The sequence below is a fragment of the Kryptolebias marmoratus genome, linkage group LG18 (assembly GCF_001649575.2).
Source record: "Kryptolebias marmoratus isolate JLee-2015 linkage group LG18, ASM164957v2, whole genome shotgun sequence".
NCBI classification, from domain to species: Eukaryota; Metazoa; Chordata; class Actinopteri; order Cyprinodontiformes; family Rivulidae; genus Kryptolebias; species Kryptolebias marmoratus.
In genome coordinates, this window is record NC_051447.1 from 2,087,219 (window position 1) to 2,112,681 (window position 25,463).

At 39.8% G+C, this 25,463-nt stretch overlaps 2 protein-coding genes across 3 annotated transcripts in view; one reads left to right on the plus strand and one right to left on the minus strand.

Annotated features, from left to right (window-relative positions):
* Window positions 1–20,795, plus strand: LOC108246949 (calcium homeostasis endoplasmic reticulum protein). Of its 2 annotated transcripts, none has more exons than XM_037981106.1 (19): window positions 1–172; window positions 1,545–1,718; window positions 3,888–4,057; window positions 4,994–5,131; window positions 5,218–5,369; window positions 6,318–6,429; window positions 6,565–6,654; window positions 8,165–8,357; window positions 8,817–8,980; window positions 10,372–10,626; window positions 13,902–14,100; window positions 14,192–14,442; window positions 15,331–15,464; window positions 16,735–16,821; window positions 17,177–17,329; window positions 18,931–19,044; window positions 19,123–19,217; window positions 19,306–19,491; window positions 19,580–20,795. In XM_037981106.1, the coding sequence occupies exons 1-19, from the start codon at window positions 148–150 to the stop codon at window positions 19,615–19,617; spliced, it is 2,730 nt and encodes a 909-aa protein (XP_037837034.1). In that variant the 5' UTR covers window positions 1–147; the 3' UTR covers window positions 19,618–20,795. The 2 variants fall into 2 exon arrangements, with proteins under 2 accessions (XP_037837034.1, XP_037837035.1); XM_037981107.1 differs by having other exon boundaries at window positions 1,550–1,718.
* The window catches only part of LOC108246951, a 9,531-nt gene continuing 4,484 nt past the window's right edge, over window positions 20,417–25,463 (minus strand). Inside the window, exons 4-5 of the mRNA XM_037981108.1 lie at window positions 25,166–25,450; window positions 20,417–23,028 (exon numbers count right to left, since the gene is read on the minus strand). Of these exons, the coding sequence (XP_037837036.1) occupies window positions 22,834–23,028; window positions 25,166–25,450 (480 nt within the window). The 3' untranslated portion in view covers window positions 20,417–22,833. The remainder of the gene's footprint in view (window positions 23,029–25,165; window positions 25,451–25,463) is intronic.

Below are 25,463 nucleotides of genomic sequence, written 5' to 3' on the forward strand. Positions count from 1 at the left end.
ACGCTGGTTTGAGCGTAGAACTTCCGGTGTATTGTGGGGGCAACGCAAATGTAATTGTAAGAGACCATTTGGTAAAATACAGTAGTATTTTATATTTATTATCAGTACTTGTTGATGCTTATGGTTTCAGTTTAACATCGACACAACATGGATGTCCCTAATCCGCCCGAAGGTGAGCAGTTCCCGCTTTTTTTCTCACTGTGATTCAGCATCACGCTATATCAGCCTCACCGCTAACGTTAGCCATGTTTGTAGCATTTGAACTCACGCTAATTATGTCTGCAAATTTATTTGTACCTTAGCTCCATGTGTGCGCCTTCGTTCTGAAGCAGTGGAAGTAATATAAATCACTTCGCTAGCAGCGAGCTAGCAGTAAATTTAGGGTTTAATTTTTCCTGTTTCTTAAACTTCCACTGCTGCTGGCTTAAATGAACGACGCTGATGTCAACTTCTGATTTCGCACTTAAGTAAAGTGCTGTTCCACCGATGTGTGTGTGTGCGCATCATCTTTAATCAGTTTAGACTAAAAGAAGAATCAATAAAACTTGTTGATTTGTGAAACCTGTAGAAGCCAATTTGTACAGTCGTAGTGACATAATGTCATTTGTTGGACTGCAACTATAAATTAATAAACATTTGTCACTAGTTCACTGCGGCCTAGCGAGACACCGAAGGATACATCTTTGTCATCATCACCACCCGACACGGACCTCCCAGGACAGTAGTGTTGGGTGTTCAGCTAAATACTTTGCATTGGCCATCATCAGTCCACCTACCTGCGATTGGCAATATATTTGCACTTGGGACTTTAAGAGTTTTTCTTTTTTTCTTTAAAGGAGGGGCGTACCAGGCAATCTCCATTCTCTGTACAACTGTGGATGCTTGTGGACAAAAAGAAAACAAAGTCATTAATTACTTTGGTTTTAAGCAAGGTCTTACTCAGAACCTTTGCCGATAAATAAAGCAGCTCTGAGCTGAAATGAAAAGCTCCAGACAAGTTTATCACGCTAAGGACATACACATGGTTAACGTCTAACATGTAAATCTAAATCCACTTCTCTTTTTTGGCAGCCTGGAATCTACAATGTGGCAAGAAAATATTTTTAGATGCTGAACATGAACATTTGTACACGAGCACCACTCTTTCTGGAGCAAAGCACACCACAAGAAATGTTTTCTGGTGGACAAAAACTGTGCATTTCTTTTCAAATGAGTCTGTCTGCTGATGTTTCAAATTTCTAGTTCATGCTGGGGGATTTTTGGTGGTTACTTTTTTAGTGAGGGAGTAATGTGCAAAGATTGGCCTTTCAAAACACAGCTGACTATCTAAACCCATGGTTCTGAACAAATACACATACTGTTACACCCCTGCTGGTCATCAGAGTTTTTAGAGAGAACTCAGAACTGCTTAAAATTTAAATTGGTAAGTCATAGCTTAACAAAAATTTGAAATTAGAAGCAGCGTAGATAAGTGTGATCGGTGCATGTCTAGTTAAAATAAGTTATGGCTGATGTAAATGCTTCCTTCTCTTTTTCTTTGGCAGATCAGGAGCTGAGGAATGTGATTGACAAGTTGGCCCAGTTTGTGGCTCGAAATGGACCCGAGTTTGAGAAGATGACGATGGAGAAACAGAAGGACAACCCAAAGTTCTCCTTCCTCTTTGGGGGAGAATACTTCAGCTACTACAAGTGCAGGCTTGCAATGGAGCAACAGCAACGTATGTAGTTAAAGTAGCAGGTTATTAGTTTAGATTTGACTCCTGAGGGTGTAAGTACACTTGTAAACTAATGTAAAGATGCAGTGGGGATGATAGCCCACTTGGGTAGGTCTCTTTTATGTCACCAATTTCTGAGCAATGCATAACAAGGTGTTCCGATCAAAGACTATATAAAAATGGCTAACCCATCTTCACCTACTTTTGTGTTTCAAAGTAAAAGAAAGAGAACCCACTGCTTTCACGGGCACTGCCATGTTCTTTGTTTGGAGCCCGAGTCTGTGCATTCATACTTATTCAGCTGCACACATCTGCAGTATCAAATAACTCCCCACAACTACAGCGCTGCAATAAGAGGATTGGCCCCATTTCAACTTTCTTCTGGCTTTGCTTTTTTGTTGCACCTAAATGTTTCAGATTATTAAACAAATGTAGACTAAGAAAAGGGTGCATTAGGACTCTGTGATTATTCTTTTTGTTTTGTATATTTAAATGTTGAATTAATAATCTATATAAAAGTAGCAGAAAACTGGCTAAAAGTGAGATGTAAAAGAACTAAAGCTAAAATTTGCAAAATGCAAATTAAAAACTAAAAGCTAAAAGTTAAAAAAGCCTAACTAAAGGCTAAAAGAAGTGAAAGGTTGGGTAAAAGTCTTTAAAGGCAACACCTTGATCAAACAAAGATCAGATTGATTTTCTGGTGCTCGTGCTTCTGCTTGAAATGTGGAACTTCACTGAGCTTATAAATCTACCGTATTATTAATATTTCTGAAAAGCTTTTATTTTGAGCTCAGAGCTACTTTGTTCACCAATATCCAAGTTTCTGTTGTCACTCAGTTGACTCTATTAAAGGAGTAGTTTGGCCATTTTAAAGTGGGTTTATGTGTAAAGTTATAAATACTATTTTATCTGTCGTAGAAAGCTCTTGAATGACCTCAGTTTGGAGAAAGTTTATTTCTGACAGGACTGACGTGCTAACGGTTTGTCTGAACGCACCCAAGACCAAAGTGGATTGCTGCTATCGTAAAACAACTCCAACAGGGATGCACTGAGACCACAATTTTTTAAAATGGTATAAACCTTTACACTTAAAATGAGTTTTTGAGTTTTAAGACTGCAGTGATCCACTTTGGGCCAAGCTGTGTTCAGATATCCTTTTAGCTTATTAGACCTTTCAGATGTAAGTTGTATTTTACCAAACTGAGGTAGGTAAAAGAGCTTCAACAGGCCAGTGTGTGCACCGGGTATGTCTGTCTGTTAGCAAAAAATGTCATGAACCAGTGGATGGATTTTACTGAAACTGTCAAAGTAATCATTGGATACATCTACAAGTGATTTATTATTTGGAGCCAGTCCCATTCAAGATGGCCACCATAGCTTATCAATCTTAGCAAACACAAAAATGACTACAGATATTGTGCACACATACAGTACCTGAAAAACTACATAAAATGGACCCTTGTTTGGCTAGCCATTAGCGTAACCTGGAGGAAAGGAGGAAGACTTTTGCCTCTTTCTCCAATCTCCATACTCTGACTGAAGTCACAGCTGATACGGTATTCACAGGAGTATAACAAGATCTCATGATTTTAAAATTGCACAATAAATTTTATTTATTTGAAAACTGTCGTGTGAACCTTGTAGAAAACCCTGACTTTAGTGAAATTGTAGCTGAAGATGTCTCCCTTTAAAATCATTTGTGTGGCAGTAGTTCATAAAAGTTGGAATTTTTTTTTATATACAAAATTAAACAATTGAAAGAACATCCTCCAAAAGTGGTGATTCCATAAGTTTTGCCAGGGGTTGTAGTTGAAGAACTGGTTTAAGTAAACACCATCTTTTAGAACACCATACACAACATGCCTTTGTTCAGTTAGTGGATTTATATATATATATATATATATATATATATATATATATATATATATATAGCAGAAATTGTGGCAGAGTTTTGTTTTAATACTGTATGCACATTTGAGAACTTTTCATCAGCCTGCCGTATGTAACTATTAAAAGTCAGGGTCATTAAGTTTGTTTCTGTCGTGTTCATGACTGACAAACTACTTCATTATCTTTAGTTTTGAGCATCAGGTCTGCAGTCTCTCGGCCTCAAAACCAATTTTTACCAACCCTTCAGACTTCAAAATGCTGTTTTGGTTCTTGTTTTTGTAGATCTGTTCATCCCTGGTGCCAAAGATGTAGTCGACATCCCTCCTCCTCCAGTACAGCTGTTGGCTCCGCCTCCGATCCCTCCACCAGCTGCTCCACCTGTTGATGAGCTCATCCAGCAGAGCCAGTGGAATCTGCAGCAACAGGAGCAGCACCTGCATACACTCAGACAGGTACCAAGCTATAGAGAAGAGGAGGATTTAAAAATGCCAGAAGGTGAATTGTTTTAGTTAGAGATGCACCAAGAAATTAGCTTTTTATTGGCCAGTCAACACTCAAAAATCCAAACACTTTTCAGGGCAGGCCTCATAGCTGGGGACACTGTGCCGCGATACAGCAGCCCATCTCAGTGTGAGATGGCTTGATTGTAACGATAAGAATAAACAAATGTCTTAATACAACTAATCTAACATTAGGTCAGTATTTTGTGGGATTTTTTGGTTTGTTAAGTTTTTGGCAATAAAATGGCTATAAATTTTAAAGCCATAGTAGCTGCCAATACACAACTTTTAATGTGTTTGGTTTGATTTTTTTGTATAAGTGTATCATCTCTGATAAAAATAACCACTAAATAGACATCATTCTCTCCCAAAAGTCTACCAACAGATTTGAGTCGCTTGTTTACATTCGAACATTGACAAATACATTTCGGACAGTCTCTGTATGCTTTTGAGTCAATAAAATAATCCCTGGATGAAAAAAGTAGTCAGGGGAAAAATGAAACGTTGCAAAGTTTGTAGTTTGTACTCCGCAAAGTATAAATCGCAGAGTACAAATCCAGCTTTATCCTTTCTTCTTCTGATAAAAAGTTGCGGCTAAAAGCTGTAAAAACGAGAGTCGACAGAAGTGGAGTAAGTTAGCAATGGAGTAAGTTTGTAGAAGGAAGTTGAGCCATGGAGAACAATAAAGCAAACATTGGAGCTAAAATAATCTGCAGATGAGCTGTGCCAAGATATTCTGAACTAGTCATTGCCAAATTTAATTGCGAACTAAGGCGAAGAATTTCTTGGATAACACATGCTGCACTTAAAGATTAGGGGCTGGCAGATTTAAATTTATTTTGTTTTGGTTCTTTGTTTTTTTTTCTTCCACAACCTTTCTGAATGTAGGAACAAGTAACTGCTGCCATTGCCTTGGCCATGGAGCAGCAGACCCAGAAGCTTCTGCTGGAAACTCAGATGGACATCACAGAGTTGGACAACCTGTTACAGCCAATCATTGACACCTGCACCAAAGACGCCATCTCTGTAAGCATGTCTCAGTGACCATCCTAATGTACAGCATGAACAAAACAAAAACCCTTTACTTCTCATTGATATGCGTCTTCTTCCAGGCTGGTAAGAACTGGATGTTCAACAATGCCAAGTCTCCGCAGCACTGTGAACTGATGGCGTCACATCTTCGCAACCGCATCACTGTTGATGGTGCACATTTCGAACTCCGCCTACACCTCATCTACTTAACGAACGACGTCCTCCATCACTGGTATCCTTCACATGCACATCACTCATGGAAGTAATAGTGTAACTTTCCATCCTGGCAGATAGCCTCCTGGTTGAATGTTCTGAGTTTCATGTTTGGGTTTGGACTGATATTTAAAGACTTTATTTTGGGCACATAATAATTGCTTTTTGAGTTTGCAGTCTATAATGTGAGTTTCACATGTTATAGACTGAATGAATAATTAAAACAAGATTTTAAAACAGTAACTCATGCCTTCATTACAACTCGGCTTGATTACTGTAACGCTCTTTACCTTGGAGTCAGCCAGCCCTCCCTCAGGCGTCTCCAGTTGGTCCAGAACGCTGCTGCTCGAGCACATCACCCCTGTCCTGGCTTCTCTCCGCTGGCTGCCTGTGCATTTTAGAGTTCATTTTAAGATTCTTTTATTTGTTTTTAAATGTTTACATGGTCTTGCCCCATCTTACCTCTCTGAGCTGCTCACCCACACTGTCCCGCTCGTTGCCTCAGGTCAGCTGATCAGCTGCTCCTGGAGGTACCGAGGTCAAAACTGAAGCTCAGAGGAGACAGAGCTTTTAGTGTTGCCGCTCCCAAATTATGGAACGATTTGCCGTTACATGTCAGAAGTGCCCCTTTAATGTCCACTTTTAAAACTCTTCTTAAGACACACTTTTATTCTTTGGCTTTTAACACATGTTGAGACTTTTGCTCTTACTTCTGTTATTGCGTTTTATTGTTTTTGTTATCTTTTCAATACTTTGAATGTTTATTGATTTTTATCTGTACCAGCACTTTGTCACAGCTACTGTTGTTTTAAAGTGCTTTATAAATAAAGTAGTAGTAAAAACTACAGTAATGCTATGACGCAAACATTTGAATCTTGGTTGTGTCATGAAACAACATGTATAGAGAAACTAAAGTAGGCAAAAACAAAGTGGATCATGTTTGTGATGTGTTTTTGTTTACTCACAGCCAGAGGAAGCAGCAAAAGGATTTGTTGACAGCGCTGCAGAAAGTTGTTGTTCCCATCTACTGTACCAGCTTTCTGGCTGTAGAGGAAGAGAAGCAGCAGAAGATCACCCGGGTAAATAGTCATTATCACCTGAACCACAACGCTCTCTCACAGCAGGACTGTGTGAACCTCCTATAAACATCAGCAAACACTGATTAAGTTACAAAGGTCTCTCCATCTAAGTGCTCATCTCTTGTGTCTTCACAGTTGTTGCAGCTCTGGGAGAAGAATGGCTACTTCGATGAGGATACCATTCAGCAGCTCCAGAACCCAGCACTGGGCATTGGCCAGTACCAGGTCAGGAAATCAGACCACAGGTCATTCAAATGGCAAAGATCAGTTTTATTCAGCTCTCATATTGCACTATTTGGGGGAGTTTCTCTGTGTTTGTGAGAGACTAGAAAAAAATCAAGAGAGTCTTGGAATCAGAATCGTATTGATCACATGTTTGGTCACACTCTGGGGGTCACGTTTTAATTCCACACTGTTTTCTCCAAACCAGTTTTGATTGAGTACTAAAGAGCACTAACTTCAGAATTATCTGCAAAGAAGGCAAAAGCCTGAGGTCAATTTAAAATCCGAGATGTTAAATTTATAAATGCTACATTTGCAGAAACAGCATTAAGAGAAAAAATTATTAGGATTGGAACTTTGTTGGGGAATCTTGCCAGTTTGAAAATAAAATTGTACACCAATAAAATAATGTTATTTATTTGTTCTTCATTGAAAAAACAAAATGTAAATTCTTTATGTGAAATTAAATACAGGATTTAGTTTGAAATACAGCACCTTGAACAAGTCTCCATACCCTTTTAACCTTTCTACATTTTATCACATTACAACTACAAACTTCAAAGTATCTTAGTATGGACAGATTTGTTCAGCCCCCTAAAGAGACTATTAATATTCCAAAGAAAGGACGCAAAAAAAGTCACAGAGAAGAATGGAGAGGATGGACAGATGGTTTGAGAGGGGGGATGAAGGAAGCCATTTATGTCAAATGAGAAAACCCAACTTTAAGCAGGGAGGGAAGTCTCAGGTTTCAGCTTTCTAGAACTTACAAAGTCAGTTTCACACCATCATGCTTGTGACTAAAACTCTTCTCATGAGGACCAGGCTGACAAAGACACTAATGACCCTCAGGAGAGAGGGGAATGGGATCAATCTGTAGGTTAATTTAGCTCGCATATACAGAGCATTTCATGCAGGTTAAAGCTTTACAACCTTGAACATTTCAGTCTGAAAGCTTCTCAAATGAGAAGCAAAATATCTTCAACCAACAAGAAAACATGCCCATTTCCCTTTTTAAACCCTTTTAACTTTAAGGATTTGCCATGTCCTAGAAGACTGAGAACCTACACAAACCTATTTAAATGGAGGCATGTCAGGGGAGGTGTCTGGCTGTACAAAGGAACTGTGTTTGGATTCATGCATACACACAGTTCTATACTTCTTGTGTATGCTGGGTTTTTTTTTTTTTTTTTCAATTTGAGCATGTTTCAGTAGGGAATTCACTGATGTCTTTGTACATGAGGCCCCAGATCATCTGTTTACTATTATCTATTTACCTGTTGGAGAAAGAGGAGGAGCAAAAAATAAATTGATTGTTTTGAGATACTGTCTAAATAAACTAGGGTCATTTGTCCCTACTAACAACATATTTAGCTTTTTTTCCACATTGAAAGAGCTGCACCTGTTTTTGCTTCTGTCTAAAAATATTTGTCAATGTGTTTGTCATTCATGTTGACATGCGTGTGAATCCCTGATTTGGCCATCTTTCTGACCTCTCCTTTGTTGTGTGCCTCAGGCTTCCCTGATAACAGAGTATGCTGCAGTGGTGCAGCCGATCCAGCTAGCCTTCCAGCAGCAGATTCAGGCTTTGAAGACTCGGCACGAAGAGTTTGTTACCAGTCTGAAGCAGCAGTCTCAGTCTGCTCCTGTGGGGCAGATAGCTACCCCTGCTGACTCAGAAAAAGCCCCACCCTTGACCACACCAGCTGGTGAGAAGAAAACCATTCCAAAACACCTTGAAATCATCTTATGTTAAAAGCCATAAAAGTCAAATTGGGTATTAGGCAGTTATAACGTCCACACGACTCAGGCATGCTGCTACAACAAGACAACTGATTCCCATTTGAGTCACGTGATCACGTGACGAGTGCTCCCTCTCTGTTTTTAACTCTATAGAGCTTACACACACACAATTTTATTTTACACCTTCCCTGAAAAGGATTGTGGTGAGTCTGTTTAAACGAGCTAAAAAAAAGGAGAAGAAAAGTCTAGCAGATAATTATGGGCCTGTCAGCTCTCAATCTTTAAAAAAAAAAGTTGTTTTGAAGAAAAATGTGCTACATTTAGTGAAAATGTTTGAAAAATTAAAACCGGCTGAAGCTGGTTTTAAAGGTTTATAATTTCTAAATAACTACTACAGTTTAACACTGCGTGTCTTTTGTGTGCAGGAGATGTGAAGCCTCCCATGTCCGGCCCACCTCCTGGGGACTTTGATGGTTCTGCAGCCAGACCACAGGACTCAAAAAACTCCAGTGGACAGTCAGATATCCCCACTAACAAGCCTGCATGGTTTGACCCCCAGCATGTCGGACCCTGGAACCCCAACCAGCCGGTAAAGACCCAGGTCTTTGTGGGTGTGTGAGAGCATAAGTGGAAGCGTAGTTTTTCTATAATCTCTGTATGGTTCTTTTCTTTCTAATCTAAATCAGTAAAATGACAGAAAATGTTTATATTTGCTTAAAGATTTTCAGTTGTTTTTCTGGAGGCAGAAATATCAGACCTTTACTGAAGTTGAGGTAAAATCTTTCTAAATGACAAATGTACCATCGGTAAGCCCTGACGCCTTTATTAACAAAAAGTGGAAAGAGGCACACTGCTACATTGGGTTTATTTTGGGATTACACTGAATGCTCACAGGTGACCTGACTGCAGATTTTTAGCAGAACTTGTAACTGGCTGATCAAGCACTTTAAAATTCAATGTTTTAAGATCATCCTAAGTTGAGAAATTACTTAGTTGTAGCCGCTTTGATCAAACCTTGAAAATAATTTTACGTTAAATCTCATGCGATATTTTGAGATGTCACACTCTCGAGTATGTGTTGTGAGTGTCTCTCAGCTACTACCACATCAAATTTTAACTCGATATCTTTTAAACTGACTCAGTTATAGCCATTTTGTGGTGGAAAATGTCAGTTAGCTGTGGCGGCCATCTTGAATTTAATTGACTCCAAAAGGTAATCAGTTTTAGATGTACATCTAATGTCCAGTGGTTCATAAGATATTTTGCTAACAGGCAGACAGCAGACAGACATGGGCAAAAAGATTAATGTCCATATATGCCTTTTGGCAACAGGTGATAAATAGTCTTTGAAATATACAAATCCCCTTCCCAGACTGTGTGCATGTCTGCCTGTCGTTATTACCTCCCTGGTTTAAGGTACTTAGGACCCGTAAGGTGTCATCAGCCAGTTCCTCTGAGAAGCTCTCCATAGAGTGATCTTAGCAAACGTCTCATTTTGTTTGCATTTATATTTTCACATCTTTGCTCACGCAGTACCCTTACCATTCACAGCAGGGTAACTTGTGTTTATGATTAGACCAGTCACATCTCCTGTCACTCACAGGTTCCTAGAAAGTACAAAAGGAACTGTTTGTATAAACAGCAAATGGTCATGGTTTACTCACAGCTTCCTATTGTGCAAAGAAAGTACACAATGAACTATTTGTATGATCGGCCAATGGTTACGGTTTCTGCAGCTTAAAAAATGATTCAGAACTGCCTCACAGTGGTTAGATCTATGAAAAGGTCCTTGTGGTCTAAAGGTACTTATGGAAGGAAATACAAGGCAGTTGGACTGAAAATATGTTGATGCAAATTCTTAAAAAAAGTCAACTCTGTTCATGTTCACAGACTGTGTAATCTTCTTTACCTTTGTACAGAATCTTTAGGGTGTCTTGTTTGATAATACTCACATTCTTTCTACTCCTTGACCTTTCCCAGCCTCCTTTTGACCCCAACCAGCCCCCTCCCCCTTGCCCTCCGTGGAACAGCCATGAGGGCATGTGGAATGAACAGAGGGAACCAGGAAATTGGAGTGGAGGTCCTCCAAGAGAAGGAGGCTCCTGGAGTGGGCCAGGAGGGACTGACCCTGGTCCTCCATCATGGAATTCCTTTGACCAGCAGCCGCCATGGAGCAACCAGCCAGACCAGGCTCCTTGGAGTCATAGGGAACCCCCGTTTCCTCCTCGCATGCAGGTATGTGAAAAATTACTGTGGAGTTTTTATTTATTTTCATTTCTTTTAAGTAATCATTTGAATTTTCAGTGGTCTAAGCTCCAATACCTCTGATATTCCACAGTAGGGTTCCCTTCTCTGCTCTGCTGGAAACTAGGGCTGGGAATCTTTAGGCTCCTCACAATTTGATTATGATTCAAAGAGCTGCAATGCGATTACAAAACGATTATTAATGCATCTGTATTCACTTGTCACACAGGCCTGTCACGATAACAAATGTTGCTGGGCAATTAATTGTCTCAGAAATTATTGCCATAAACAATAATATTGTTTGGAGGCCATTTTAAACTAATGCAGTGATAATAACATAATAATGCAAGTACACCTCTCAAAGATTAATAAACTCTACTTTCAAAAGAACTCTTAACACTGGAACTGGAACACAAAATAAACAAAACAACGGAAAACAAAAATAAAATGGACTCTCAGCCTCCGTTAACAAGGAACGCACTTGAATAAAAACTAAAAAAAAAAAAAAAAGATAGAAATAAAACCTACATTCAACCAAAACAGTACAGATTATGAAGTCTGTAAACTGAATTGCCCTTCAAAAAATAATCATTAGTTTTATATAGAACAACGACAAAAGCACAAAAGCCAGATGCCGGCTCGCAAAGGTTCAGCGGTTTGCTGAATCTGAAGTGCTCCCACACCGCTGCTGTTACTTCAACCTTGAAACCAGTTCCGTTTCATTTTTACCCCCAATATCAAACAGCGTTTCTTTAGCTTGCTAACTCCTAGCGGGGGCTAATGCTGCAGTGGAACAAGCCGCGGTGCCTCGGCTGGCTACCTGACGCGATGGGCCACGCCCCCCTGACGCTAAGAAAAAAGGGAGGGGTCAGTGAAGAGCACCGGAGCCTTTTGTCCTCCAGTGTCTTCAGTAGAAAGAGAGACACGAAGAAACAATAATGCCGATAAATGAAACATATCGACCTCATTTTAATTTCCCAGTGGCACAATGGATGTCCAATCATAACGTTAGAGCTATCTGATCCGATTTCTTCAGTGTTTTTGGTGGTGATAAAAATATCTTTGACATAATATGATCATGTTCTGTTGTAGCTCCAAAGGCCACAAAATAAGGTAGTATTTCACTGGGCTGCAACTGTTGGAGACTCAAAATTGTGAGAAAACTGGTCAAATCTTTTGTTGTAGTCTGTTTGCAACCCAGCGATCAGCGAGCTGTGTGGCTGCGTTTTAAAAATCAGCCTATTTTCACGTTCACAAATTGGAAAACTGCATTTAAGGTCATACACATTATTTTCTTGTCCACCTTCGCCCACATTGTACTCACCTCGGCAGCTGCCTCCATGTTTATGGTTGAGTCTGCCGGAGTACACTTTATTTATTTTTTTATCTAGTTTTGTCCTGTCATGCAAGAGTAGACTTTAGAAATGAAGATAGGCAGATTTGGAGCAGTTTTTTAAGAGACTCCCTCTTGATTGGTGTTTGCCGACTAGTCTCCAGCAGTCGCAGCGCAGTGGCACCTGGCAGTTTTTCTCCTCCGCCAGGTGCAAACTTGTACACTACTTAATATATTGCGACTCCTCTGTGAGCGTCATTTTTTCCCCTTTAACTTAAGAGAAATCAAATTACCTCTAATATCCCTTGCATGCCATGACTTTTATGTATGCTATAGTTGGCCAATAAGCTAAAAACTTTCCATCAGCCATCGTCCGTTCAACAACCGTCAATTGGTGATATATTTGTGCATGTGGCTTTCATTTATTTTAATTAGTTATATTTTTTAAAGAGGGATGGACCAGACAATCTCCTTTCTCTGTACAACAGTGGAAGCCAGCTGTTTGTGGTAAAAAAAAAAGTCACTGCTTACTTTGGTTTTAAACAAGGCTTTACTCAAAACTTTGACGAGAAATAAGCCAGATCTGAGCAGCCGGCTTTGGGCTGAAATGAAAAACTATAGACAAATTTATCATGCTGAAAACTTCTGACAAGCCCCTATTGTCCCAACAAGAGAGATTCTTGAAATCTGTAAGCTACAGGAAAAAATGTCTTCAAACAACTTATTTTTTTCTGATAAGCTGCAGTACTCCACAGAGTAAGAGAGCACAGTGCTGATGGAGAAAATGGGCATCCATCAGCTTTTACTGAGGTTGGTAATATAATTAAAACAAGTACATTTATTGAATTTGTCAGAGAGTCTGTGTTTTACAGCTGATGGCTGATTGGGAATCAGCTTCCATGACGTGTCACGGTGATAATTACCTGTCTGTGAGGACAAACTCTGCTTCGCAGTTAGGCTTCCATTTATCTAGTTCTTACAAAAATTGTGGGCTGTTTTATTATATTTGGCTGTTGTTTGTCACATGTCGTAGAAATCATGGGTTTGAAAGGACCATCCTAACCTCAAGGCAAAGTTGCATTTTCTTAATATTGTATTAAAATATTTAAATTCCTTTTTTCTTTTTTTCTCGTCCATTTATATCTTGGTTGGTTTTAAAATGAGTCCATTTTTCACATTTAGACCCATTAAAAAGTCATTTTAATCAACCAAGGAGTGACTATTGTTGCTGTCTTTTTTTTTTTTACAGCAGTCACTTTTTTAAGACAAATATTTCTCTTAAAATAATTTTAACTGCATCTTGTTGTACGTCATTTTTTTTTTCCTGATTAATTTTTTTCCTGAAATTGTTACTAAATTGTACAAATGAATCCTGCACATCTTTGCTGAGCGGCTAACTGCAGCGGCTCCGGTGCTGTCAGGTGTCCATCTGTCTAACATCAGCCTGTACCGCCACCTGACACAAAGTCAGAGGTGTTTCTGCTGGTGGATTGAACAAAACCAGGGTGTGTTACAGTGTGTTCAGGGTTTGATTTGAATTGTTCACTCATTTATAGGTCAAAACTCTTGAGAGGAAAACTTAAACTAGGTAAACTAATGTGAAAAATATCCTTCTTAAATAAATCTTATCGTTTGATGGACTCCAATCGCAGATGGTCGATATATTCGTCCAGACTCCCAACCCTAGTGCACGTCATAAACGGTCCAGGCGCTGCACTGTTGTACTTCAGGGTGCTGCGTTTTACGTTTCTCAGCACGACATAATAACATTCAGTAATAGTCAATATTTGACATTTTAAAGTTGCTTGTGTCCACATTGTGATACATTGAAAGGTTATAACCCCTCCGTCTTCTTTTGCTTTGGGTAACAGTGAAGCTGTTCTGTTGATTTTTGTGATTGACTGTACTGTCCGTTTTGTCCATTTCTTTATAGAGACCTCCTCATTTCAGAGGACCTTTTCCTCCCCACCAGCAGCCACCTCCTTTCAACCAGCCTCCCCCACCACCACACAATTTTGCACGCTTCCCCCCGCGCTTTTTGCAGGAAGACTTTCCTCCCAGACACCACTATGACAGACCACCGTACACCCCACATCGCTTCGACTTTCCTCAAGGAGGAGAGTTTCCTGGAGGTCAGTAGAGAAGCAGAAACAAAGTACTAGTAAAACTGTCTGATTGCTCTTGTAATCATGTGGAACGATTTCAAACAACTGTGTTTGCCAGACATGCCAGGTCCCCCTCCTCCCCCTCACCACCACCCCGCTCAGAGGCTCCCTCCACCAGTTATGGGAGCCGATCACGTGCCCTGGTCTGGAGGCCAGCGCCCGGACTTTGGCCCACCTCCACCTGGTTTCAATGGCCATTCGCCTCACGTACGTAATCGGCAGCAGCAGCAGGTTCCGGATGACCCAAGTCTGGTTCCCAACGTGCCCTACTTTGATCTGCCAGCAGGTCTCATGGCTCCTCTAGTCAAAGTAAGTTATTTTGTTGTGATTCTATTCTGTAGTTGTAGGTGCTTTTGCTTCCCATCTCAGGAGCGTTCTCAATTCAAAACTGGAAAGTGTGACGTTCTAAGCTTTAAACTGCATGTGCTTTGTACCTGTTGGCAGCTTCCCCCACATTTAGGATTTAATCTGCTGGAGTACACTTTTGAAATGAAGATAAGCAGATTTGGACCAGTTTTTCAATAATTTGTATTTTTCATTTCATTGGCAGGTTTTTTTTTTTTAAAGATTTGGACATGTTTTCTGTCAGGACAGTTCAATACAGGTGTCAAAATACAGCTCTAGGGCTCTTGAGACGTGTTGGAGATGCCTGTGACAACTCTGTGACTATTTTGAGAGGAAATTTTCTAAGTCACCAGCTAGTCTTCAGCACTTACAGCCCAGTGAGATATTGGCCTAACTGCATAAATGTTTCTTTGCCAAGCAGCTGCAATATGAGCTTTTTTCTACATTTACAGTACTGCTTAGAACGCAGACTCAACATTATGCATATTTCTCTATCCACTCATCTTTGAAAACACTGGTTTCTAAGCCTTTCGTCACACATTTACGCAGAAAACACCAAGGTGACGTGATATAACATTACCTGTCTGATAATGACCCAACAGAGAATGCTAGTCTAAATAGTAACAACAACAACAATAATAATAATATTGAAACAAACCTGGTTCATTGGAAATTACATCAGAAATGCTGGTTTTAGTTCCAGCCGAATCATATAACTTCTAATGTTTGTAAATTTAATATCTAACTTTTATTTTGAAGGGTTAAAATAGTTTTGAATTGTTTTATTTGTTAGTCAGGTGCATAATAAAGTTAATAAAGTTGCTTTCTAATCTTTGTCCTGTTACTACGCAGCTTGAGGACAATGATTATAAACCTTTGGACCCTAAGGACATCAGGCTGCCCCCTCCCATGCCCCCCAGTGATCGGCTGCTGGCTGCTGTGGAGGCTTTCTACAGCCCTCCTTCTCATGATCGACCCAGAAACAGGTACAAACACCTGAGCTCTGTTAAACAACTCAAATCAAAACTAATTACTGAACTAGGAAAATTGCATTTTTTGTTAAAAAGGCAGCGTGAACGGCAAGCACTCAAGAGCAAAATCATTCATTTATTTATTTATTTTGGGGGGCCATTCATTACTGTTGTGGCCATGTAGACCAGTTGCAGAACCGCATCAAATGTATTTCTCCATTCACACGTTTTTTTTTTGTTTGTTTGTTTGTTTTTTCCCATCTTGTTGAGGTGCTTGCATCCTCTTCCGAGTGATTCTGTCAGGTGATTTACAACATGTACTTATTCTGTTTTACAAACATTTAAAACTATATAAACTAAAAGAACAGGTCACTAAACATCTGACATGCATCCAGACACAATAGTAAAGTCCAAAAGGAAATTACGTCACAACCACAGGGAGAACGGAGCACGCACAAGTTTTGTGAGACATTCGGTGATCCGATGTAATTATTAGAACGGCCTCTTTCCACAAGACGCAACTTTGACCTGCAGGAGGGAGAAAAAGGGCAACAAAATAAATATTAAGCAACATATATCCTATCTTTTTTCACAGAAGATGTAAAGCAAATTGTACAAATTGTGTGGTTAGCTACTGTCTGAAAGCCATAAATGTATTGTTTTGACAAAATAAATGGTATAAAGGTAAAAAGTATTGTTTCATCAAATGATTTATTGGTGTGGACAATCTGTCTTTCCAAAATTAGGGAGGTTCAGACCCCCTAACCCCTCAGGGTTTTATGTGAGCGCTGAATGACTGCAAAAAATTGTTAAAAAAGCTGAAACTGGGTTGTAAGTTAAAACGGGCAGAACAAAACTAAAATAAAGCATATAATACATGATAAAAGCAAATCAATATCTAAAATTAGGAAAACCTTATCTTAAAAGCTAAAATTAGCAAAACAGCAGTTAAAAAGCTAAAAGAAGACAAACATAGAGCTAGTATGCTGAAGCAGATTTCAAAGAGAACAATGTTTTTGAAGGAATTGAAGAGATCTCAGTGTAATTTTATGGGGAATTTATTGTAAATAAAGGTGTTCTTTTTTTTAAAGTTACAAAACCCAGAAGTCATAGCTCCCGTCTCCTGAGTGAACTGAACGGTTAAAACAGCACAAAGTAAAGTATGCAGAAGTATTTAGATTGTCCAAACTGTACTGAAGTCGAACTGGATCTCAGTGTGAATGTTGAATCAGTACTCATACAGTGAGGTTGTTCTGATAGAAGGTGTTGTTTGTTCCTCCTTCAGTGAAGGCTGGGAGCAGAACGGTCTGTATGAGTTCTTCAGGGCCAAGATGAGAGCGAGAAGGAAAAAGGAGCAAGAGAAACGGAACAGGTGAGCCTCTTCATTTGGATTGGTTTTTTGTTCTAGCTTTGTCTCAAACACATCAGTACCAAAATCTGAGGTCTACTAACCCAGATCCAGGCTCAGAAACAGAGTTGGCAGAACCTTTTCAGTGGTGACCTTTAATCTATGGAACAAATTAAATCACTACTTAAATAAGGCCGTTTTAAAATGTTCTGCAGAAATAAACTTTACACGTCAAACCTTATAACAGTTATGGTTTATGAAATTGCTGTGTTCATGCAGCTCTCGGTCTGCCTTTTCTGCCTTTGAGTTTTTATTCAGGAAGCCTTTCTAATCTTTATTTAGTCTGAGACATCCATGCTTGTTTTCTTCCTCCTTTAAGTGGCCGTGGAGGCAGTTGCTCCAGGAGCCGCTCTCGCAGCCGAGGCAGGTCTTCGTCACGCTCCAGTTCTCACTCTTCAAAGTCCTCCAGGTCAAGGTCCCGATCGTCTCGCTCCCGTTCCCGTAGTCGCTCCCGCTCCGACTCGAGGTCCAGGTCTGCAAACACTCACATAAATCGTACACTGTCATGTGTTTTCTCTGAAATCACCAATCCATCCATTTTCTTTACCCACTTTTACTTTTGGATCTTGGGGGACCTGGTACCTATCCTGTCACTGCCACTATCCGAGAGGCGGGGTACACCTTGGACAGGTCTGCAGTCCATCACAAGGACATATAAAGACATACGAGACCGACAACCACACCTGGGAACAATTTGGAGTAACCAGTAAACATGCTTAGTATGTGGGAAGAAACCAGAGCACCTGGAAAAAACCCACACTTCCACAAGAAGATGTAAACTCCAGACAGAAAGGCTGGGAGGGGAACATGCGGCCTTCTTGCTGTGAGGCAACAGCTTTAACCACTGTTTACCGTGCTGCCCTCACTCACTACTTCAGATCATGAGACAGGAATCACATTCAAGCATTATGTAGGTAAATGATGAAATTTAGGAGTAAGGAGTGAAAACCTGTCTGTCCGATTAGTAGAGTTAAAGGCCTATCAATCCTTGAAGGAACTCATTTTGCCTGCTGCCTTTTGTACCGGAGTTTTAGACTAAGATCATCAAAAAGGGATGAAGTTGTCCTCATTTTGGTCAAACCTTAAAAATAACATTAGGTGCACTCTTATGCAGCTCAGAGTGTGTTGTGAATGATTCTCAGCTACTACCACATCAAATTCTTGCTCAGTATCTGTACAATTGTTGTTTTTATTGTTGGATAATGTTGATCAGCTGTGGCAACCATCTTGAATTAGTGTGACTCCAGATGTTAATCAGTTGTAGATGTACAACAACTAATTGTCTGAAAGTTCCATTAAAATTAAGTACTTCACAAGATATTTTGCTAACAGGCAACAGTTATTGCTTAAAGGGAAAGGCCAATCAACAAGTGATGTCCTGTCTAGTAGTTATTAATAGTTAGTGCCTTGTCATCTGTGACATGAGTCAAAGAAAAGGGCAGAAGTCTTCCTTCAGGCTAGCCAAACAAGGGCCTGATTGTTGTCATTTTTCAGGCTTATAAAACTACTCCGTGCAACAATCGTAGCATCCAGAGCATTTCTTCCACTGCGTCTCTCTTCCTGAAGTCTCAGGAGAATCCCCATGAGTTTAAAAAACAGCAAGAACACAGGGCCAATGTTGACCATAGTGCTTTCGTTGCTTACACAACTTGCGCCAAGTTTCGGTAGCGCACACACACATATTTTGTAAAACTTGTATCAGACTGCAAAAGCTCAGCTGTTTAAACTTGAGTTTGTCTCTTTTCTAACAATTTAACACTGATTCTGTTTCAGGTCGGCGATGGTGGGGGTCAGAATCAGATTATTTGTATTTTAAATTTAATAGAAATGATTTGCTTATCTCTAATTGTTCCAGTCCTTTGGCCTTTTGTGGAAATTAGATTTGGTCCTGTGATCTGTCCCCCCCGTGTGAACATTTCCTGCCCTGTCAGAGTGCCATTCTTTTAAAGGTCTGCTTACATGTGTTAACTGGTTTCATTCACACTCCCTGTAAGCACATCACATACAGCAGCCCATATTCTGTCAAATTCAGCTTTCCTTCACATTATAAATACATGTTTTTACTCTCTTCAGGTCCCAAAGTCGATCCAGGTCATCTAAAAGTCGTTCGGGCTCCAGATCCCGATCTCGCTCCCGTTCGCCCACAAAGCGACGTCGTGGCCCTAAATCTCGGAGTCCCTCCCCTTTGTAAGCTTGAGTTCACCTTTTGATAACAGATTTATGATATAAGCTGCTGAGAATGACCAGCTGTCCTCTGTCCTTCAGGTCCACTGCAGGGTTGGGGACTCCCCCCTCCAAAATGTCTGCAGATACCAGGTTAGGAGAGGAGAACAAGGGTCATCAGCTCCTAATGAAAATGGGTTGGTTCCTTCGTTCCTGTGTTCTGGTTCTGCACTGTATTTACATTTCCTGTCAGGGTTTTTCCTTATTTTTTTTTATTGGCTGTAGGTTGGAGTGGCACCGGGGGCCTTGGGGCCAAAGAACAAGGCATCCAGGACCCTATCAAAGGAGGAGATATCCGGGATAAATGGGACCAGTACAAAGGTGTTGGAGTCTCATTGGATGATCCATATGAGAATTATCGCAGGAATAAGAGCTACAATTTTGTTGCCCGCATGAAGGCAAGAGAGGAAGGTAAGAATTTTATTTCATGGTTATCACCCTCTATCTCTTTAATTAAATCCCTATTAGATGTAATCATTAACTCTTTCTTTTGATTCAGTGAATCGAGAACCCCAGGAAGCCCCTCCAACTGACTGAAGTCACAACATCATCAGTTCGTATACTGTTTCCCGTTTCATCTGAATTTCCAGGTTTTACATCCAGATTTGTCACCGCTCCCAAATTCTTCCCGTTTCTTTTCACTAACCAGTCTGTCTGTGCCATCCTGAGTGCAGTTTATGGAAGTCAGCATCAGCGTTGAACCAGGGTCTCACTGAGCAGCAGCTAAACTGATGAACAGCATTTGTGAGGGAGTCTCCGGAATGTCTCCAAACGTTTGCAGTGTCCTCAATTTCCTCGATTCGGTCACAGAGGCTCACATTCTTGTCGCTTGAATTTTGAGCATGTTCGAGCAGTTTCTGCAACAAAGTTTCATCGCAGGCATCTTTAACCCATCTCAATTTTGTCATGGGTCTCAAAAACTGTCCCAAGAGCTCTACAGCTGTATTTTACCACCTGGAGAGGTGCTCCCCTCTAACAGAAAACACGTCCAGGTCCAAAACAAAGGCTGACGATTAATAATTATTAAAAACTGGTCCATATCTGCCTGTCTTCATCTCTAAAGTGTACTCCAGTAAATTAAATGAAAAACATGGGGCGGCTGCCGAGGTGGATACAAAGTGGGTCGAGATGGAAAACAAATTAATGTGCATGGCCACGAGTACAGTTATACAAAACATGCACACAAAAACAAAAAAAAATAATCACCTCTTTTCTTATTTTCGAGTTTCCAACAGATGCAGCTCAGTGAGATACTACCTTTAGTTAGCTAAATAACTCACAGAAACTAGTTTAGATAACAGAATGGATGACAGCTCTGTCGTTTTTCTCTCCTGGCTTCATAATTCACCTTTTTTTTTTTTAAATTTTGTAACAAAAGACTCAACTTTAAATATTGTTCCAGAGGAAATGAGACACGAATAAGAAGAAGTGTTAGCTCTGTCAGTGTAAGAACTTAAAGTTAGGTATTATTATTCTTTAACGTTTTCTTTTGTCATTCATTCATCCAAATCAGAAAAATGTCATTTATCACTCGTTATTTTTCCAAAGTGGTTGAATTTCCAGCAGACAGTCTTCAGTGTTTCTCATGTACAAACAGACGTTGACTCAGAGTGACGCTCCAGTCGGGCTTTTCTTTTCAAATATGGCCATTTTTATTTGTTCATTAAGTGTGATTTTTCTGTCGTGTGATTACTGTTTTTGTTATTTGATTGTTTGGTTTGTAGTCAAACAAAAGTAGTAAACAGGATGTGTGTATATTTTTCTCCACCTCCACATTGTAGAGAATGAAATAAACACATTTCTAACTCAGAAACAGGCTTTTCTTTAGTTTGATTTTCTCCGTTACGCTGCCATCAGTCATTGGTGCCAACTCATTGATGAGTGTTGTTAAGGAACACATAAATAGCTTAAACAATAATATTGATATTATCTCAGATGTTAGCTCAGTTTATGCCTATCACTCTTCCTAAACTAGTTCAAGACCTTTAATTTTACATGACAGAGCTTGATGAACAACTTTACTTTAGGTTTAAGCGGGTTTATTTACATACAAACCTGTCTACATTCTGTTATTAATCTATGTATTTCTAAATCATGCACTAAATTTGGCCATTCATCATTTCAGTTTTCTGCTGCCAACGACTGGAATCATCTACACTGACTCAAAAGCTCACTTTTTTATCCAATTTTCATCTTTTAAAAGTACTGTGTGAGCATCCTCTCACGATCCCTGCACTTGTTTTTGATTATCTTATTTTTACTTGTGCATCTGTTTTAGCTCTTTATTCGTGCCTTGGGCCTGTACGATTTCATGTTTGACCCTTTTTGTCTTTTGCTGCCTGTTGGCCAGGTCGTTATTTTAAATGAGAATTTGTGTTTAACTGACGAATCTGGTTAAATAAAGGTCAAATCAAAAGGTTCACTTTAAACCAGACATGTGACACATTTTATATATTTACAGTTCTCAACAGACTGGAAAACATGAACATTTGGAACAAGACTTCATTTTGTTCACCTCATCACCTGGTGGTTGAATGTTGTGTGTAAACGCCTGGCCCGGTTCTTTACAGCATCAAAATTAGTTACTTCCTTTGTTTGTTGTTGTTTTTTTGTTTTTTTTTATACCAATTTTAGCTCAGTTTGGTTTGTTGCCTGAAGTGTAATTACAGTACAGAATCTTTTTATAGATAGCATTATTAATGTTTTCATAATATTTAAAGGGATCTCTGACTGGTAGGAAATATGGACTGATCATTTTAGAAGCTTATAATTTATATTGAGACGTCACAATAAATCAATGTGGCTGAGGAGTATTTTTGTTTGATTTAGAGGAATTATTTATTGGAAACGTGCTGTATTTATTTATAGATTTATGTTCTTGTGAAGTAGCTATAGATCAGTGACAATTATTTAATGACCAGAGAAAAGTCTGAATCCTCCTCAAACTACTATTACTATTTTAACTATTTCTTGTAAAGAGTGAACTTGCACACTGCTGATAGTCAGCGAGGGCTCTGGTGGTTGCAGCAGAAGTGACTTTTTGTACAAGTCTGAGCTGCAGCGAACCAGCAATCAGTCACGTTCACGTTTGTTCAACTCAATTCTGAAACACAAGAGATGCTCTCTTCCATCTGAGAATCTGAACCAGCTGCAAAATATTCTGAACGGACATCTGTGGACAGGTGCCAGCCACAGGCCTGATCTCCTCCGCAGCAGTGACTTGTGTGAGGTTCTGCACACTATGGCAGTTCCACACAGGATGTGGAGCAACTATCCTCCAACTTGGACCCAGGTCACTGACTGCATTAAACAATGGAAACGTTCTCCCACTAGTTAGACCAGTCCTTTTATTTGCTGTGTGGGTATAGTTTGTCCATAATAACATGATTTTATAACTCTTGTGGACTCATTAGTATCACAGTACTTCTTTTATTTAATTTTTCTGGTTTTAGTTAGCTTGCCTTTTTCTCACACCCTTCTTTAAACAGAATGATTTTAATTCATAATTTGGTATCTGAATATTATTCTCATGATTCATCCACCTAGTAAGTTTTTTGCCACACAGCTTAACTGGAATCATTCATCCAGAAATGTTTCTGTGATCTGTTTATGTGTAAATATGTAAGGGAATCTCTTACATTTAAAGTAAGGTTGTCTGTCAGCTCTGACTGTGATTACAGGCTCTTCAACTAGCTTGAGAACTCAAAGAGTGTCGGGCATAAACAGATCTAAGGCTAACTTTCAATATACTGTTTATGCTTCTTTTATTGTTACAACCATGTGATTCTGTTGTGGTGTAAGCAGATGAGTTGACTGTAGTTGGATTTGCTGGTGCTGGTTCCCTTGGACCTCCCTCCGTAGAACATATTCACTAAACTGAGAGGAGTCCACTCCACCTCCACTGGAACTGATGATCCAGAACCCTTTCTGCTGCAGACGCTCCAGAACCTGCAGTCAGACAAAGCAAAGAGCAACATGAAGACGAGCTATGAGGAAAACGTTCACACGTGAGCATTCTGGTTCTGCTACAGAGGCTGTTGAGATGAATTCTTACTAAAATATTTGTGTGGATCTTAAAGATAACGGGTCTCACCAGAACAAACACCAAAAACCATTTTGAATTTAAAATTTCATATTTTTCGAAAAGTCCAGTTGTGTTCGTATGTAACAAAAAAAACAGGAGTTATTTCTTCGGCCCGCCCGAAACCATTTTTGATCAGAGATCCAAATCCAAAAACGAACATCAAAGAAACTGTTTCCGTCTCAGAGCTGAATCGAATTTTAGCCGTATGTCTGCTGAAAACATATCAGAGCAGATCAAAATGGTTTCATTCAGTCAGTGAGAGAAAACAAAAACTTACGGTATCTTGTAGACAATGTCCGTGTTTACATCTAAGGGTTTGTTGTGGTGTAGGATGTGTTTGTTTGGTGATAGGTGCTGCACTCTCATTATATGATCAAAGCTGCCATTTACTCTCATAAAAAACAAAGGGGGCTGATGATTCTCTGTGAGGGGAACAGTGAAGGTGGTCAGAATAGCTGAGCATTTATTTCACCAGTCAGTATCAGATCAGGGCATCAGTGTGCCTGGCTCAGGTTGTTTAACATTCAGTCTGGGATTAACAGCCATCAGTTTTTACTTCTGTCTTTGGTTCTGCGTCTTCCACAAATTAAACACAGATAAAGTGCTCTTCCAGAGGGGTGGGGTGAAGTTGTGTGTCTGTGTGTTGTGTTGTGATACTGAGAGTGAGGCCTTAGCAGCACAACACTCTGCTGTTCCACATTGCATCACATAGGAAATAAATAAGCAGAACATGACATTCGAAAATAAATACTGCAGATTTTTTTCTTAATGTTCATCCATCCATCATCTTTACCCGCTTTTGCATTCAGGATTGGGGGAGCTGGTGTCCATCTCCAGCAGTCATCGTGTGAGAGGTGGGGGACACACTGGACAGGTCTCCAGTCCATCACAGGGCCACATAGCAGACGAATGAGACAAACAACCATTAACGCTCTCACTCACAATTTAGAGTTACCAGTTAAACTAACGTACATGTTTTTCGTCAAAGGGAGGAAACCCATGCATCTACAGCGAGAACTTGTAAACGCCACACAAAAATGCCGGGGGCTGAACCTGTGACCTTCTGTGAGGTGACAGCTCTGCCACTGCTCTGCCACGTCACCCTATCCTTCAGAGTAGCTTGAACAAAATATTAACATTAACATTTAAATCATGTAGTATTTAAAATACTTTGAACTATCCCTTTAATCACAATAAATCAAGAAAAGCTCTTACATTTACAAACAAGTTTTTAAAAGTTTTTTATTGACCCTTTCAGTAATATTTTAAAGTAAAACTAAAAGTTTTGTTGTAACTAAAAATGAATTGAGTGCTTTGGCATATTTTCAAAAGGGTAAATTTATGAAAATTCAAAAGCATTTTAAGTACAGTGTGTTTTGTAGTGGTCTTTTTTTTATTTTATCTCAAGGATTGCCATTATGAATGCTAAAATCACCATATTATTATTGGATATAGTTCATCAGAATTAGTTGAGCGTAGATTTTAGTGTTTTTGATCAGAAAACCCAGTTTCCACACTGACTTGAGTTGGTTTCCAGAGTGAGCTTGCCACTCACAACATGGAGGACGAGTTGACGTGTCTACGGGACAACAACACAACTCTTCTATGTCTATGGATTCATCTAGAAAGTTCTTCCCATAATGCCTTGCAAATGAGGATTAAATGAAATCTTATGGCCAGCTAGGTGAAGAAATGATGCTTAGTTCACACCATACACCACACACACGCAGAGTTACTGTAAGTGTGTTGGATATAATGTTGTTTTTAAATCATTTGTCCGCACTGGAAGTTCTTAAAGATCCGGGGGGGGTCTGCTGATTGAGCATGTGATTCTGTGAGCTGTGTGAGATGTTTTGAAAATAGACATTTCAAAACTGAACACTTGTAAAAAAAAAAAAGTAAAAAGTGATGTAGACTTTAGATTTTTTTCTGTTTGAACTTGTTACTAACCACAGCTGAGACGTTTCAGGCAGCAGTCCATGTTGTTCCTGGTGTTTGTACCTGAACTGAGCTGACGTGGCAGCTTCCACTGAGTGGAAAGAGGGTGACGTATGAGGAGGAATCCTGGTCCCAGCTAGACTGGACCTCAGGAAAAACCTCCTGGATCACCGCCTTCTGGGAGCTCACACTGATCTTCTCACCGAGCTCTGAAGCCACGTGAAGCAGGACACACTCACACCGTCTACATGTTCCCCTCTGCTCCTGCTCAGCCTTCCAGTGCTGCAGCTCGGCCTGCAGAGGAGCAAGCTGGAAGAACAAGGCTTCCTCGTACAGCAGGCTGTACTCCTGCACAACAAGG

Bases quoted from the DNA above. Each gene is read 5' to 3' on its own strand.
- LOC108246949 (XM_037981106.1), top strand. From the start codon at position 148: ATGGATGTCCCTAATCCGCCCGAAG. The intron at 5,370-6,317 runs GTATCCTTCACA...GTTTACTCACAG, and splicing joins AACGACGTCCTCCATCACTG to CCAGAGGAAGCAGCAAAAGG. The intron at 6,655-8,164 runs GTCAGGAAATCA...TGTGTGCCTCAG, and splicing joins TGGGCATTGGCCAGTACCAG to GCTTCCCTGATAACAGAGTA.